At 43.5% G+C, this 17,398-nt stretch overlaps 1 protein-coding gene across 2 annotated transcripts in view; it reads right to left on the bottom strand.

Moving 5' to 3' along the window:
- Positions 1–17,398, bottom strand: part of LOC126199013 (neuroendocrine convertase 1-like) — a 522,936-nt gene that overhangs the window by 17,329 nt on the left and 488,209 nt on the right. For both annotated transcript variants that reach the window (XM_049935697.1, XM_049935696.1), the window contains exons 12-13: positions 17,248–17,381; positions 5,001–5,135 (exon numbers count right to left, since the gene is read on the bottom strand). In XM_049935697.1, coding sequence (XP_049791654.1) covers positions 5,001–5,135; positions 17,248–17,381 — 269 coding nt within the window. The remainder of the gene's footprint in view (positions 1–5,000; positions 5,136–17,247; positions 17,382–17,398) is intronic.

The raw sequence follows: 17,398 nt of genomic DNA, 5'->3' as shown, positions 1-17,398 counted from the left end.
TTGCACCATCATCGGCAAGCCATAAAGCTTTTATTTCTTCTTCCTGGACGTTAATTTTCTTTCCGAATTTGTCCTTGGCTTCCTTTACTGCTTGCTCAGTGTACAGACCGAATAACATCGGAGATGGACTGAGTCCCTGCTTCACTTCCTTCCCCATAACGGTTTCCCTTTAATGTCCTTCGACTGCCATGGCAGCAGTCTATTTTCTGTACAATTCGTACATAAACTTTCACACCCTTTGTTTTATGCCTGCTATCTTCAAATTATCAAAGAGTGTAGACCAGTCAATCCTGTCATTGCCTTTCTTCAATCTACACTCGTGTTCAAAATTAAAGCAACAAAGCGCTGTTTGCCCGTCCTGTGTCTAATTGATGATATAATCATACAAACTGTCAACCAGATGTCCGTACGATAGTGTTCTGCACGGAAGATGGTATTCCGGTCAACGGACAGCCGCTCCAACGATGACGTCAGGGCACCTATGAAATGAGGTAGTGTCTGCCGGGTAGCTGCACATCCACAGTCGCTTTCTACGTAGTCACAGAGGGTGCAGTATGGCACAGAGAAGATGCCTACCATACTGCCTGCAGTGGAAGGCCAGGAAAACAAACAAAGCAAATGGGTGTGACCCGATGGCTTAGGTAGATCATTCTACTGTTTTTCAGACGTGGCTACAATGTATAGAGACCGAAACTGTATCCCAAAGACCAGGGCAGTGCCGACCAAATGTGACATCAAAACACAGGACCGTTATCTGGTTATAAGAGCACGACAGTACCACCTTGGTACTGCACGCAACTGGTTTGTGAGCTCGCACGATCCATGGAATGGTTGTATCGAGGAAACGGTGTTTAGAAGGCTTCGGCTGAGTGGCTTTCGGAGACATCCTGTATGTCTACCTCTGATGCGTCTTCACAAAAAGGAACGTCTTTAGTGGAGTCATCAACATGCCACCTGCGCGGTCAAACGGTTGGCCAATGTTGTTTTCATAGATGAGTCCCAATTTAGTCCGAACAGTGATTCTCGACGGATTCGTCTATGGAGGGAACGTGGAACACGATTTCGGGACCCAAACATTGCGGAAAGAGAGCGATATCGTGGAGGATCCTGAATGGTGTGGGCAGGGATTATGTTGACCACTCGAACACCTCTTCATGAAGCAGTACGGTTAAATCGGTAAGTTTTAACTGCCGTCAGTTATCGTGACAAGATCTTGGGACCTTATTCGCGGTTGTTACGACGTTCTGTGGGACCAGACATCGTACTGATGGACGATAATCCTCGACCTCGTAGAGCAGGGGTGGTTGATGTTTTCTTGAATACAGAAGATATTGCATTAATGGCGGAGCCTGCTCGCTCTCTCGATTTCAGCCTCATAGAGCATGTCTGGGATGCACTAGGGAGACGGCTTGCATCACGTCAGCATCCACCGACCACTCTCCGGAGCAGCTCCGCATGAAGAATGGGCATTGTTGCCTCAACGTGAGGCTGATGACATCATTCACAGCATGCCCCGTCGTTGTCAGGCCTGTATTGTCAGGCCTGTATTGCTGCCAGAGGTAGTAACACCCCACACTGAGCACATGAACCACTTGTCGAAATGTGTGTGCAAAACCGTAAAGTTTGAAAAAACGAAGAACATTTGTTTCTGCCGTTATGCATGTTGCAGTTGCTTACATTCTTTATTCTTTACATTGTTTCTACTTTACTATCACCTATTTATACTGTTTTATAGCAAAATAAAAGCAGTCTTGAAAAAATTCCGTTTGTTGCTTTAATTTTGGACTCCAGTGTATATACTATTGTACATCGTAAGGTCAATATTTCCTCACGTGTTCCTATGTTTATTCGGAACCCAAAAAGATGTTCTGTGAGGTCGGCTTCTACCAGTTTTTCAGTTCTTCCGTAAATAATTCGTGTCAATATTTTGCGAATATGATTTAGTAAAGCGAAGGTCCAACAGTATTCTCACATGTCATCACGTGCCTTCTTTGAAATTTCAGTTAGAACGTTCTACTTGAATTCTGAGGGTGTTTCGCCTTTCTCGTATATGTTGCACATCAGGTGGAATAATTTTGTTACGGTTAGCTATCACAAGGCTTTCTATAATTCTGAGAGAATGTGTTCTATTGAGGGGACTTCTTACCATTTAGGCCTCTCACAGCTTCTTCCCGGTTATCATATCTCCCATCTCATCTTCGCGTACTTTCTCTTTCTACACTGTTGTCCTCAAGTTTGTTTCACTTGTAGAGCCTCTCTACGCATTCCTCAGACCTTTCGGCGCTTTGTTTAGTACTGGCTCGCCACCGGAGCTATCGATATTTGTAGAGTTGCTCCTCATTTCCCCTTTCATATAGGCGGCATGTATCTTTCCTGTAGAGACCCATACACGAGTTGCGTTTCAGCCACCTCTCCATCGGTAACCTTTCTGTATCACTGCTAACCTACTAGTAACGATGCCTGCGAAACAAACCCGAGACATAACCTATCAGTAGCGAATGTAGGGTTGAGAGAAAGAAAGAGTAAAGTGGGCGTTACTGTTGTCAACAGCAAGTACTCCGAGTGAAGAGAGTAAGTTTGTTTCCAAACAAAGCATACAGTGCATATAATCAAACAGTCGAAAATCCAGGATGGAATCTAACAATATTGCGAAAAGGGAAGTTGCTACTGCCGGCCGAAGTGGCCATGCGGTTCTAGGCACTGCAGTCTGGAACCGCGAGACCGCTACGGTCGCAGGTTCGAATCTTGCCTCGGGTATGGATGTGAGTAATGTCCTTAGGTTAGTTAGGTTTAACTAGTTCTAAGTTCTAGGGGACTAATGACCTCAGCAGTTGAGTCCCATAGTGCTCAGAGCCATTTGAACCATTTGAAGTTGCTACTCACCATATAGCGGAGACGCTGAGTCGCAGATAGGCACAACAAAAAGACTCTTACAATGAAAGCTTCGTCAACAATAAACGACACACACACACACACACACACACACACACACACACATATACACACACAACCGCAACTCGCCCTCACAACTGTAGTCTGAGGAAACTGAAATCACACTGCGAGCAGCAGCACCAATGCATGATGCGAGTGCATAATAGGAGTGCATATAGTCAGCATTTTCACTTTTGTGCAGATATTTTCAGTGTAATACAGATAAAAAGGTAAACAGGGACAATAAATTAAACGATACGGACTAGTCTGTAACGAATAATCGAAGATCATGTGTCCCCTAGACAAAAATAATAAGAAAATAACCCTGAGGTAACTCTGAAATTTTATGGACGGAGCTCGAGTGCATCAGCTATACATGGTTTAAAGGATTCACTCAGCTGAATGTGTATTTCATCACTGTCGCGGAAGCTACGAATTGTCTATTCATTTCGTTGAACGGGAACAATAACTGTTGGAAACAGTCTATTTTGGTGCTGTAATTTAGTGTGTGAGCGCTTGCACTGTATTTCTCTGATAGCGCTGGTCTGTCTTCAGAATCAGTATGACAGATCAATAACTGAGAACGAACGCTATGTTGGGCCTTCTAGCTAACTATCATGTACTTACCTTACTGGGTTTGCCTAGCATTGCCACTCATTGCTTTGTCGCGTAAGTTGTGGCTTTGAGGAATTGCTCACAAATCTGCTTGAAAGTATGCAGTTGCTTGGAGACATTTCATTTTTGAAAGCACGTTGTGGAGAATCTAAACTATTTTTTATTTTATATTTATTTTTTTAGTGTTATATCCATTTATTGCGAAAGATGGCTGCTTGTGTGTCTAACAAAAGATGGGCATTTACAGATGTAGCAATTCGATGTATCTAGGCCCACTTTCGCCAGCCTGTCTAGATTGTCTTCCTGACTTGTACAGAAAAGCAAACGACGTAAAGATGATTATAAAAGGAACAGAAAAATTGTGTACCATGCTATCGCTACTTCTCTTTATCTTACAAACGACAAATCAGGCAACTTCAAACGTAAAGTAATTATATTATAAACAGGCCAAAAATCTTCTTCGTGTAAGCCAACACCCCGATGGCATGTATACCAATCAGTTGTCAACAAAGAGTCATCCGTATCTTTGGGGACGCTCTTATTCCCCTATCGCGGCCACGAGAGAGAGAGAGCTACTTGACGAATGTCGTGACGAGAATGTAGCGTATCTACGGAATCCTTCTTAGTTACGCCATATACCCATGTAATCTTTAGCATTATTCTGTAGCACAACATTTCAAAGTATTTTATTCTCTTCTTGTCTTAACTTTTTTGACATTCGCGTTTCATTTCCGTAGAAGGCTACACTGAAGAAAAATTCCTTCAGAAAAGACTTCCTAAAATTTATATTCGATGTTAACACTTCTCTCCTTTTCAGAAACGCTTTTGTAGCTACTGCCAGCCAGCGTGTTATATTCTGTGTACTTCGCCCATCAGTTATCTTGGTGACCAAATAGTAAAACTCATCGGCTACTTTTAGTGTCTCACATGTTAATCTAATTTTATGCGCATCATCTGATTTAATTCCACTACATTCCATTACTCTTGTTTTATTTTTGTTTATATTCATCTCTTCAACACGCTATCCATTCCGTGCAGCTGGTCCTCTTGCCGTCTCTAAAAGAATTACGTCATCGGGAAAACCGCAAAGTTTTTGCACAACCTGATTAAAAGAAGGGATTGACTGAAAGGACATATCTTGAGACAACTGGGAATAGTCAGTTGCTAATGGAGGAAAGTGTGAAGTTAAAAATTGTGGAGGGAGACCGAGGCTCGCACATAGTAAGCACACTGAAATGGATAGAGGCTATGGCGGAGAGCTGCATCAGACCAGACTTCCCACTGAAGACCGCAACAACAAAAACCTGACAGAGACGCTGATATCAGAATGAGTCTTGTTGGTTTGTGAACGATGTGTATCCGTCGAGAAAGGGATAAGGGACGAACTGCGTCAGGAAATGACCTCGTTTACTTTTCGGCTCTCTCTAGAGCATAGCCGGAGAACATGTGCCTACCTTTCTGTGCACGTGGTTGTAGTCATCATCGTAAGCTCTGGGTCCGCTCTTCAGATGTTGAGGCGCATCCTTGGTGCCGTGCAGAATCAGCGACGCCGAGATAAGCTCTCCGCTGTTGTTCGCTGAGCTGCGTTGCTGCAGACAAAGACAGAGGAGTCAGTATCTGCATTTGAAACCAGCAGAGTAAATTAGGAGCGTAGCGTAGTCATATGGAATTGTTTTGTAGAGAACAGATTATGTTCGCCAGACTACTGTTAATTTTTTTTGTATCTCTTTGTAAATATTATCGTTACAAATATTGAATAACTTTAACAATATGACGTTTTTAAGAGATTACAGGGTGATTCAAAAAGAATACCACAACTTTAGGAATTTAAAACTCTGCAACGACGAAAGGCAGAGCTAAGCACTATCTGTCGGCGAATTAAGGGAGCTATAAAGTTTCATTTAGTTGTACATTTGTTCGCTTGAGGCGCTGTTGACTACGCGTCAGCGTCAGTTGATGCTAAGATGGCGACCGCTCAACAGAAAGCTTTTTGTGTTATTGAGGACAGCAGAAGTGAATCGACGACAGTTGTTCAGCGTGCATTTCGAACGAAGTATGGTGTTAAACCTCCTGATAGGTGGTGTATTAAACGTTGGTATAAACAGTTTACAGAGAATGGGTGTTTGTGCAAAGGGAAAAGTTCTGGACGGCCGAGAACGAGTGATGAAAATGTAGCACGTTAGAGAATTGGCTGTTCCCTCAGCTCGGACAAGAAGCACAACAATTCATATTTCAGCAGGATGGAGCGCCACCACATTGGCACTTATCTGTCCGTAACTACCTGAACGTCAACTACCCGAGGCGATGGATCGGCCGCCAGGCAGCTCGTGACAGAGCACTTCATCACTGGCCTCCAAGAAGCCCTGATCTTACCCCCTGCGATTTTTTCTTATGGGGGTATGTTAAGGATATGGTGTTTCGGCCACCTCTCCCAGCCACCATTGATGATTTGAAACGAGAAATAACAGCAGCTATCCAAACTGTTACGCCTGATATGCTACAGAGAGTGTGGAACGAGTTGGAGTATCGGGTTGATATTGCTCGTGTGTCTGGAGGGGGCCATATTGAACATCTCTGAACTTGTTTTTGAGTGAAAAAAAAACCTTTTTAAATACTCTTTGTAATGATGTATAACAGAAGGTTATATTATGTTTCTTTCATTAAATACACATTTTTAAAGTTGTGGTATTCTTTTTGAATCACCCTGTACTTTCTACATGAACAAAGACTTTTTCAAAATTGAACTCCTAAAGGCACTCAACAGGTTAATTTTATCGATGTCTCGACGCCCAGTCGAGAGTATTTGTCCTAAAAACGGGAGATGTTGAGGAATCATTCATTATGTAACGTAGGTGCTCTGTCAAAAATGTTTTACTAAGATATGCTAAGTGCATGAATCAAATATTCGTTGTTTTGCACTTGGGTGTGGCATTTTTTCCTATTCCGCAACTCGACACCCAACCTAAACAATCGCTCTTGGAAAGAAGATATTTCGAGAAAATATTTCTTATTTGGCGCAGGCGTACATTGTTCCATATCTCCTTCCTAATGTCTATAATTCACTGTATGGATTTGGTACGAAAGCGTATTAAATATTCCGTTCCACAACTCGCGCCGCGGAGAACTAATCGTCAATGTAGACTGCAGTACAGGTTCTTAGACAAAAATGATCCATTTAGCAATGAATACAAAAAACGCATAGAAACACAAAAATAAGAGCTGATACGAATAAGAGACAGATGAGTGCAAACGTGAAGAAAACTGAAGAGGTGTTCAGTTCATAGTGACTTTTCCATTTTCAACATTTTCGCTTGCTGTATGAGTACACACAAATGTACATTCCTTTTCTAGTTGTTAAAATAAGCACGCTGATGTGTAAAGGCGCAAGCCTTCTAGTTAAACGGGCAGGCAAAGTACTGTTAACTACACCAGTAGGAATATTAAACTACTGAGGCTCTCTGTACTTCCATCAAGCACTAGCCCTGAATTCTCACGGTATTTGGACGGATTAATTGCTTTCTGTGTTCAGGTGATGATCTCGACTGTTAGCTACATCAGACGTAACTCCCAAGTTTCGCACATAACAATGCAATAAAGAACACGTGAAGATTACGTTGGACTTCAAAGTCTCGCCGAACACAGAGGCGGTGTGGTATGCAACGTACTCTTAGGACGGCGACCTGAGATTTTGATTATATATATATATATATATATATATATATATATATATATATATATGTGTGTGTGTGTGTGTGTGTGTGTGTGTGTGAGAGAGAGAGAGAGAGAGAGAGAGAGTTACTTACAGAGGGGGATGAAAGTAAAGGAACACCACAGAAACAACACATTAGCATGCCTTATAAAATGTAGGATAACAGTTGTCATTCAAAACAGCTACCAGCTGTATCTGAATGGATTCAGGTTTTTAGGCTTTTCAAGGGAATCTTACAATATCCTTCCTACCTAATAGTGGCAAATTCAGATAACAATGATGGAGGTGGATAGCGACTACTTCTCTCGAAAGTACACCACAAAAGCTGATTAATGTTGAAATCTGGTGCTAATGATGGGAGATGCGGTATTTCATACTAGTTCTCACAAAACCAGTTCTGGAACGATGCGAGTGGTATAAACAGCGGTCCTATAGTCTTAGAAAACGGCATCATCACTTAAAAACAATCATTGTCTCACTCGATGCACGTGATCAGCCAAAATTATCACATTACCCTTGGCAGTAAAGCGGCCTTGTAGAGTAGCTTTGGGGCCCATAAAATAGCACTATATGGCAGCCCTGCCATGTTTAAGTTGGGACGTAAATTCGGTCAGTGTGAAACAAACCAAATTAGATGAAATAGCTTTCTTACATTGTTCCTTAGTCCAGCTTTTATGGTTTCGGCGTAACATTTTGCTGTTACGGGAATTTGTATCATTGATGGGTGATTATGAAATTCCAGCTCGTCTTGTAACTGCCTGCATATGGAGCTCTCCCTTCAGTTGTGCAGTGACTTAAGCCTCTGTCGTCCTCTTACTTTTCGTTGCAATCATCTTCGATGGCCATCGCCGAGATCACTCAACATACACTTCTGCTCGCGTTGTGACTTGCTGATCATGTTTTCCACTTTCCCTGCTTGCGGTATAAATCTTCAGCGTCGTGCCTCTTGAAACACCAGACACATCGGCTATCTTTGTTACGGAAGTATACATCAACGAGCACCAATAATACGCCCACGTTCAAATTTACTTGGTTCCGACATTATGCACTCACTGCACAGAAAACTGTTGTCTTCTCAGTTAACACTTACTACGTATTGATGACACAGAACAGGTCCCGTTCGTGATCAACAGAACATTCCAGCCCGCAGGTTTATCTAGCCTCTGCATTTATCACCAAGCAATGATTTCTCGCGGTGTTCCCAAATTTTTGTTCAATCCCTGTACATTAACGGCAGGGCGCAAGAGTGGACTGCATGGAAATCCTAGGCAACCCGATGGATGTAATGCGATCTTCAGCAATATGTCATGCTGGCAGCGACTTGTTTGTCTAGATATTAAGTGTTTTTTCCAAGTTTTGTTTTATTTCGCTGTGTCCATCCCAAGAAAGAACTTTACGTTGAAATTTTTAGTTATTCAGGGACCACGAAACGCTTTAAGAATGATGCTGAGGCTGGAGTTGCCATTTACATTAAGAAATGAAACAAATATAAAATACTGACACGCCCCGTTTTTGCAATGATTATCGTTTCGAAGCTTGCGTTGCAGAAGTAGGATTTATGGGCACCTCCTAGTCGTGGTCACCATACGCTGGTCTCCATCTGATGATTTTGAGTTATTTATTAAACAATTACACGAACTAGTAAGGTTTTTATGTTTTAAACAGAATGAGGTACCGTAACATTAAGTGTAAATTTTAATTCAAACGTTTAGAGCAAATCTATTATGCAGCTATACTCAAATCGCTTGTCGTTTCATATAATCTAACCCTCCTTCAAACAGGTTATAACAGGAGCTAAAGTGATCAGCAGTGGTGCGATTGGCAGCATTTCTATAGAACCATCGAGATTGCATAAAAAATTGTGTATATACACTCCTGGAAATTGAAATACGAACACCGTGAATTCATTGTCCCAGGAAGGGGAAACTTTATTGACACATTCCTGGGGTCAGATACATCACATGATCACACTGACAGAACCACAGGCACATAGACACAGGCAACAGAGCATGCACAATGTCGGCACTAGTACAGTGTATATCACCTTTCGCAGCAATGCAGGCTGCTATTCTCCCATGGAGACGATCGTAGAGATGCTGGATGTAGTCCTGTGGAACGGCTTGCCATGCCATTTCCACCTGGCGCCTCAGTTGGACCAACGTTCGTGCTGGACGTGCAGACCGCGTGAGACGACGCTTCATCCAGTCCCAAACATGCTCAATGGGGGACAGATCCGGAGATCTTGCTGGCCAGGGTAGTTGACTTACACCTTCTAGAGCACGTTGGGTGGCACGGGATACATGCGGACGTGCATTGTCCTGTTGGAACAGCAAGTTCCCTTGCCGGTCTAGGAATGGTAGAACGATGGGTTCGATGACGGTTTGGATGTACCGTGCACTATTCAGTGTCCCCTCGACGATCACCAGTGGTGTACTGCCAGTGTAGGAGATCGCTCCCCACACCATGATGCCGGGTGTTGGCCCTGTGTGCCTCGGTCGCATGCAGTCCTGATTGTGGCGCTCACCTGCACGGCGCCAAACACGCATACGACCACCATTGGCACCAAGGCAGAAGCGACTCTCATCGCTGAAGACGACACGTCTCCATTCGTCCCTCCATTCACGCCTGTCGCGACACCACTGGAGGCGGGCTGCACGATGTTGGGGCGTGAGCGGAAGACGGCCTAACGGTGTGCGGGACCGTAGGCCAGCTTCATGGAGACGGTTGCGAATGGTCCCCGCCGATACCCCAGGAGCAACAGTGTCCCTAATTTGCTGGGAAGTGGCGGTGCGGTCCCCTACGGCACTGCGTAGGATCCTACGGTCTTGGCGTGCATCCGTGCGTCGCTGCGGTCCGGTCCCAGGTCGACGGGCACGTGCACCTTCCGCCGACCACTGGCGACAACATCGATGTACTGTGGAGACCTCACGCCCCACGTGTTGAGCAATTCGGCGGTACGTCCACCCGGCCTCCCGCATGCCCACTATACGCCCTCGCTCAAAGTCCGTCAACTGCACATACGGTTCACGTCCACGCTGTCGCGGCATGCTACCAGTGTTAAAGACTGCGATGGAGCTCCGTATGCCACGGCAAACTGGCTGACACTGACGGCGGCGGTGCACAAATGCTGCGCAGCTAGCGCCATTCGACGGCCAACACCGCGGTTCCTGGTGTGTCCGCTGTGCCGTGCGTGTGATCATTGCTTGTACAGCCCTCTCGCAGTGTCCGGAGCAAGTATGGTGGGTCTGACACACCGGTGTCAATGTGTTCTTTTTTGCATTTCCAGGAGTGTACTTGCAGTTAAACCATTAAACTGACGAATGAAAAATAACTGATGAATAACAAATAAAAACAGGAATTGGATCAGCACACTGGAAAGATATACGCAACACACTTGCCGTCAGTGGAAGATGTAATGTATTCTGTAAAGTAACCCACGATTCCCAAGAAAAGCGAATCGATATTAGTTTAATAAACTTCAACTCCCTTTTCTTCATTTTTTCTTTTGCAAGTATTCTCGTAGATATGGAGATCAACTGGCGCCACTGCCAAATGTAGCAGTTGGTTTTCCGTAGCAGAGATTCTCGGCACAGTGAATTTCGTAGTACCGGATGAAATTGCTTGGCGAATAGCTCAGTGTGACAGGGTCGAAGCGAGCGACCGGTTGCAGCGCTATCGCTGCGATCCGTCGCTAGTGTGTTTGCTCTTTTAGAGTGTAGTTTGTACGGCATATTCTTTTTCGGACCCCATAAAAAAAACACAGTATTACGGTGTAGGATTAGTTGCTTGTTTGTAGAAATAATGTAATGGAGTGTAAAATTTTCGTGAGAAACGGAAAAACTAATCGAATTAAGAGTTTTGGTTGCGTAGTTATTGTTAGAAATTTATCTTCGATTTTTTTAAAGGGGACTTACATGCCACACTAACAGATATTTCTCCATCGTTTCCGACCGCCGAGACAAGAGGTCCTCGTCCAGTGAAGTTCATAAGCCTTTTCTTTTTCCTTCGAGTCAGCAATGCCTCCTAACTGGTTTGATGCGGCGACATACTCGTCCGTGTCAACCTCTTCATCTCAGATCAAAACTTGTACTGTACATCCTCAACTATTTATAGTATACCAGTTTCCGTCTTCCTCTACAATTTGTACCGTTAGCAGATCCCTATGGTACCATGGAGGTTATTCCCTGATGTCGTAATAGATGTCCTACCCTGCAGTCTCATCTTCTTGTCAGTGTTTTCCATATGCTCCTTTTTTCGCTGATTCTGCGGAAAACCACCTCATTCCTTACTGTACCAGTTCACCTAATTTTCAACATTATTCCGTAGCACCACATCTCAAATGCTTCTGCTCTCTTCTGTTTAGGTTTTCCCACTGTCCATGTTTCACTACCATACAATGCTGTGCTCCAAACGTATATTCTCAGAAATTTCTTCCTGAAATTAAGGCCTATGTTTGATGCTAGTAGACTTCTCTCGGCCAGGAATAGCCTTCATTTCTGTGTTAGTCTGCTTTCTGTACCCTCCTTGCTTCGTTCGTCATGGTTTATTTTGCTTCCAAGGTAACAGAGTTCAGTAACTTCGTCTGCTAGTGATCAACAGTGCTGACGTTCAGTTTCTTGCTATTCTCGTTTCTGCTACTTGCCATTACTTTCGTCTTTCTTCGGTTTATTCTCAATCCATATTCAGTTCTAATTAAACTGTCCATTCCATTCAACAGGTCCTGAAATTCTCATAGACCTTCATTGAAAATAACAATGTTATCAACTAATCCTATTATTGATATTCTTTTATCCTGAATTTTAATCTTACTCTTGAAACTTTATTTTATTTTCGTCCTCGCTTCTTAGATGCACAGATTGAACAGTAGAGGCGGAAGACTGCATCGCTGTCTTAGACGCTTTTTAATCCGAGCACTTCTTTCCTGGTCTTCCAATCTTATTGTTTCCTCTTTGTTCTACCCGTCTTCCCCTATAGCTTATTGCTATTCTTCTCAGAATTTCGCACATCTTGCACCGTTTTATACTGTCGAACGCTTCTTCCGACAAAGTCTATGACCGTACCTTTATTTTTCTGAAGCCTTGGTTCCATTATCAAGCGCAATGTCAGGACTACCTCTCTGGTGCTTTACCTATCCTACAACGAAACTAATAGTCCGCCCCGGTAGCTGAGTGGTCAGCGTGACAGACTGTCAATCCTAAGAGCCCGGGTTCGATTCCCGGCTGGGTCGGAAATTTTCTCCGCTCAGGGACTGGGTGTTGTGTTGTCCTAATCATCATAATTTCATCCCCATCGACACGCAGGTCGCCGAAGTGGCGTCAAATCGAAAGATCTGCACCAGGCGAACGGTCTACCCGACGGGAGGCCCTAGCCACACGACATTTCCATTACCAAACTAATCTTCATCTAAAGGGTCCTGAATTTTCTTTTCCATTCTTGTGTACATTACTGTAGTCAGCACTTTGGATGCGTGAGCTGTTAAGCTGATTGTGCGATGATTCTCGCGTTTGTCGGCTCTTGCTGTCTTCGGGATCGTGGGGATAGTGTTTCTCCGAAAGTCTGATGGTATGTCGCAAATGTCATACAGTCCACACACCAAGGTGAAAAGGGGGTTTTGTAGCCACTTCCCCTTATGATTTTAGAAATTCCGGTGGAAGTTGTCTGTCCGTTCTGCCCTATTTCAAAGACTTTCAAAGACTTTTTTTTTTTCCTTCAGCTTGCAACGTCAGCACGCTTAGTTGAGCCGGTTTTTTCGTCGTTGGCTTGCTGTCGATTCTGATGAGAACAACCCTACCAGTAACTGTCGTATATTAGTATCCTACTCCCATTATACTAATGGTTGTCAAACTTTTCTACTCAAGAGCCAATATTGGCACTGTAGCGCCGGATCTCGGGCCGCAGGGGAAAGGAAGCTGGCTAAAGTGGCCACTCAGTTTTTACCAAACCATGATTACCGATAGAAGCTTACCGAGGCCGGCCGCGGTGGTCTAGCGGTTCTGGCGCTGCAGTCCGGAACCGCGGGACTGCTACGGTCGCAGGTTCGAATCCTGCCTCGGGCATGGGTGTGTGTGATGTCCTTAGGTTAGTTAGGTTTAAGTAGTTCTAAGTTCTAGGGGACTTATGACCTAAGATGTTGAGTCCCATAGTGCTCAGAGCCATTTGAACCATTTTGAAGCTTACCGATACTAAGCATTTTTAGCGAAAACAAAAATAGTATAGGTTAGTGGAACTACATGAATTTTCTTGAAGGCTTACGTAGTACCCTGTTTTCCGTAACTAAGCGAGTACTGTGACCAGTGCCATCGCAAGAAGATCCTATTTTCTGATCTCTGGGCACATTTTCTATGCGTCATCACGCCCAAGTATGTGACAGAATCCCAAGCGGCTGCCGCAGACAGCTTACAGTCGGTCTTATGTATTAGGTTAAATAGGGCATGTAAGATTTTAAATAATATAACTCAATTGATACAACACTGTCTCAAAGAGACAGAAGTACGGCTGATAGCTTTGCATATAAAAGGGTTTAGAAATCAGTTTTATCTTTTGAACTACGCGTGTTTTTGGGAAGTAACCAACTCATATTGGAGTGAACATCTTGGCCACTTTTCCCGACGAGTAGTAGGACCACTTCTCCCCACTGGACACCATTTTGAGATTAGTGGTCCACAGAAGAAACTATAAAACAGAAGTAAATAACAGAGAACTACATTTGTAGGCCAAAAGACATTATTTAAACATTCATATAGTAAAAAAAAAAATATTACTCCGCATGCAAGTCAGATAACAAGAATAATATAAATGACTTATCTTACATGATACAACTCAAAAACAAAGCTGTTTTCACTAGAAATCAACTAAACAAGCACCCTCTGTCAGTCTAACTCACAACAATGGTGATGTATGTCAGAACAAATCTGAGCACGTCTTTGCAGGCACCAGCGCTATTCGGGACAAAAAGGATGCAATAGCGACTTTCCCGTGCTGGCCACTTTACCACGCCCTCCCCTACCGATCTTACTATTAATTGGTAACCTGCATAAATTAGTACGTTATATTAACAACAGCAACTGCTATATGAAACACGATCACGTATGTATACTCATCACATTGCCTTAATTTGACTGCATATTGCTACAAGCAGGTACCACATTTGATGATGATCTTCTCTATTAAGCGCATTCTCGAATCCATATTACTTCCGTTTGGCATTTGTATCATAGCAGCTGGCAGGTGCTAGAAGCGCCCGATTATCAGTTGTCGGCACTGCAAGACAAACAATAAAACATTCCCCTTTTCACTTCTGCTGTCCCTGTAGTGGCCGCGCTACATACCACTCAGTCCCTTAAGCGACAAAATTTACTTAGCTCACAGCCTAATTCACCAACGTGAATTAAAATTAAGTACATCTTAAAGTACACTGTCTCTGTAAGTATGTTTGTTTGTTTCTGAGCATGAAAAATACACCCTTGAATAGCTGCCGGCCGAAGTGGCCGTGCGGTTCTAGGCGCTGCAGTCTGGAACCGCGAGAACGCTACGGTCGCAGGTTCGAATCCTGCCTCGGGCATGAGTGTGTGTGATGTCCTTAGGTTAGTTAGGTTTAACTAGTTCTAAGTTCTAGGGGACTAATGACCTTAGAAGTTGAGTCCCATAGTGCTCAGAGCCATTTGAGCCATTTGAATAGCTCTTAACGTTAGTTGATGTTTGGGATTCAGGTGTTAGTTGCTTGATGCATGTTGCTATAAAATACAGCTGAGAACCGCGAGCCGCACGAACATTTGATTCGGGCCACATATGGCAGAAGGGCCGGAGTTTCACGACCACTGCGTTATACCATTTTCTGCTGAGCTGCCGTTGATATTACCCTTTATTCGTCGAGCCAAGTATCTTCGTCCTTTTATTACCCACAGATTCCCATTATATGTAGATTTAGCCTTAGCATTTTGCTATCCAGATTTTCCAGCGTCCCTACCACGTTCTAATTATTGACATTCCACACCGTGACTCTTGGAATCTTACCCTTTCGTTTGTTATAGCATCTTTGTGTCATGCTCACTTCCCCCTCGGCAGTCCGTTCCCGGAGATCCTAATGGGACACTAATCTGGAATCTTTTGCCAATGGAGAGATTTTCTTGACACTTTTTCAGTTACAGTCCACATGGTCCTGTGGATACATATGTTTCTATAATGCAGTAGTTTCCTTAGCCTTCGGCATCCTCATGCCGTTGATCATTGCTGATTCTTTCGTCTTTGAGCGGCAGTTTCTTATCTCGAGGGCAGGAGAGTGCCCCAAAGCTCCGTCCGTTCTTCCGCTTTCTCTGACAAGGCCGTTCGTAGAACGATGGCGACTTCTTATGCACAAAGTTCTCGGTCGCCATTTCTGATGATCTTGATTGAGAATGAAAGCAGTGGCTAGGTTCAGACGCAGGATTCAGGACGTTTCGATTTCTTGTTGGAGAAACTACACCTAGACAACCGGTTGGCTTAGGACCACCCACAGCTGGCGAGGATGTGAATTCAAAAGGCTGCACTTAGCGGTCGTTAAATGAAGGTATTCTAGCTCGCTGACATTGCGGAGCCCACTTTACGTCATCCAAACCATGATTTACACGACGCAACGGCTTGAGGAAGACAAACCTCTCCATTCGATGGTTGTCGCTTCAGTTTAATATGTCAAAACAGTCTTCGATTAATTACAGTTGAGACTTTTTACGCTTTTTAAGGGAAATTTTGGCAAATACCTCTGCCGTCTTATAGCAGATGAAACATACCACATAGATCTAACTATTCCAGAGTACGGCAGCAGTCTTATTAGCGGGTGATGGAATGTAACGCAGTGCACTACAGAAAGCAAAACTGGTTACACTATCTTTGTGAAATACGAATAAGAGCAGAGTTAGAAGAAAGAAATTTTTCATTGCCTTCAGCGTCTGCAATGCACAGGATGTGCATATACTACAATATGCCATCACGTCGAGTAATCAGTTTTGAAAATGGCTACTCAGTGGGGACCAAGAGACTAACAATAATATTTAAAAACAATATTTACGAAAAGTGGCCGAAAAAAGTAACTGGAGGCAACAGTGACTCTGTGCTCTCTGAAGGCTTCCATTAAATCATACTGATGTTCCATTAAGTATAACAAGTCGGCGAGTGCATCAAGGACCACAGCTATCGCCACCACACTGCAACAGATGTCTAAACTACATCGAAAAATATACCAGGTGTTTACAAATTAGTTATACAAAAGTAACCTTTACTTGTGACAAAGGTAAATAACGTGCAGAAATCTTTGATGCAGCACTGAACGTAGGATGTCTTCATGATTTATTTAGAAATGTTCAATATGGCTGCCTTGTGTATCACAAAAATGTCCCAACTGCAATCAATTTCCCGACAAATCCGATGAAGCAACTCTTAAAGCTTGTTACAGTTCCAACTTGCAGTGTCTGAATGACAGGCGTTTCTATAATACCATTCACACTGTAACATTAGGCATATTCAATTATAAGCTGTCAAGTCTCATTGATTTATGTGGACTACGAACATAAGACTATCGAACATCTTCAACCGCTACATCAGAGACTGCTGGACGATCGTGACCCGGCGTCCTAAGTGACATAGAGCCAATTTCGGTGAAACAGTTGTCTTTGAAGTGGTGAGCTTCCTATATTTAGTGCTGATCTTTCTCTGAACTGTATTAGCGGATTTGGATTCATGGAAGCATGAATAACACTGCACAAACCCTGCGCCATAATAACACTCCATGACGACTGTTGGAATAACGCATTTGCGCATGCCGTCTAGCGGGAATATCGGGAACTAACACTGTTACGCGCGAATAAAACTTGAAGATACACTGCATTCTGTGCTGTATCAAACATTTTGTATAACTAATTTATAAACACCCTGTATAATGAGTCACATTATAAAGCATGTCTCTACCATATCTTAGGTTTTCTAATGATTTTTTGGTACAACTGAATAGAGTTACGTACCCTGTCGATGATTTCTACTGTCCAAATGCCAGATGGTCTCTCGCCCCACGTTAACACCGACATAAATTTCCAGTCTTTGAAACCTTCGTTGGACGTATCCAGTTTCCTTGGGCTCAGCAACTCCACTCTCGTTCCTGTAAAATACACAAAG

Source organism: Schistocerca nitens, chromosome 8, assembly GCF_023898315.1.
Source record: "Schistocerca nitens isolate TAMUIC-IGC-003100 chromosome 8, iqSchNite1.1, whole genome shotgun sequence".
Taxonomy (NCBI): domain Eukaryota; kingdom Metazoa; phylum Arthropoda; class Insecta; order Orthoptera; family Acrididae; genus Schistocerca; species Schistocerca nitens.
Note: the sequence above shows the minus strand (reverse complement) of the source record. Positions and strands in the feature narration are given on the sequence as shown.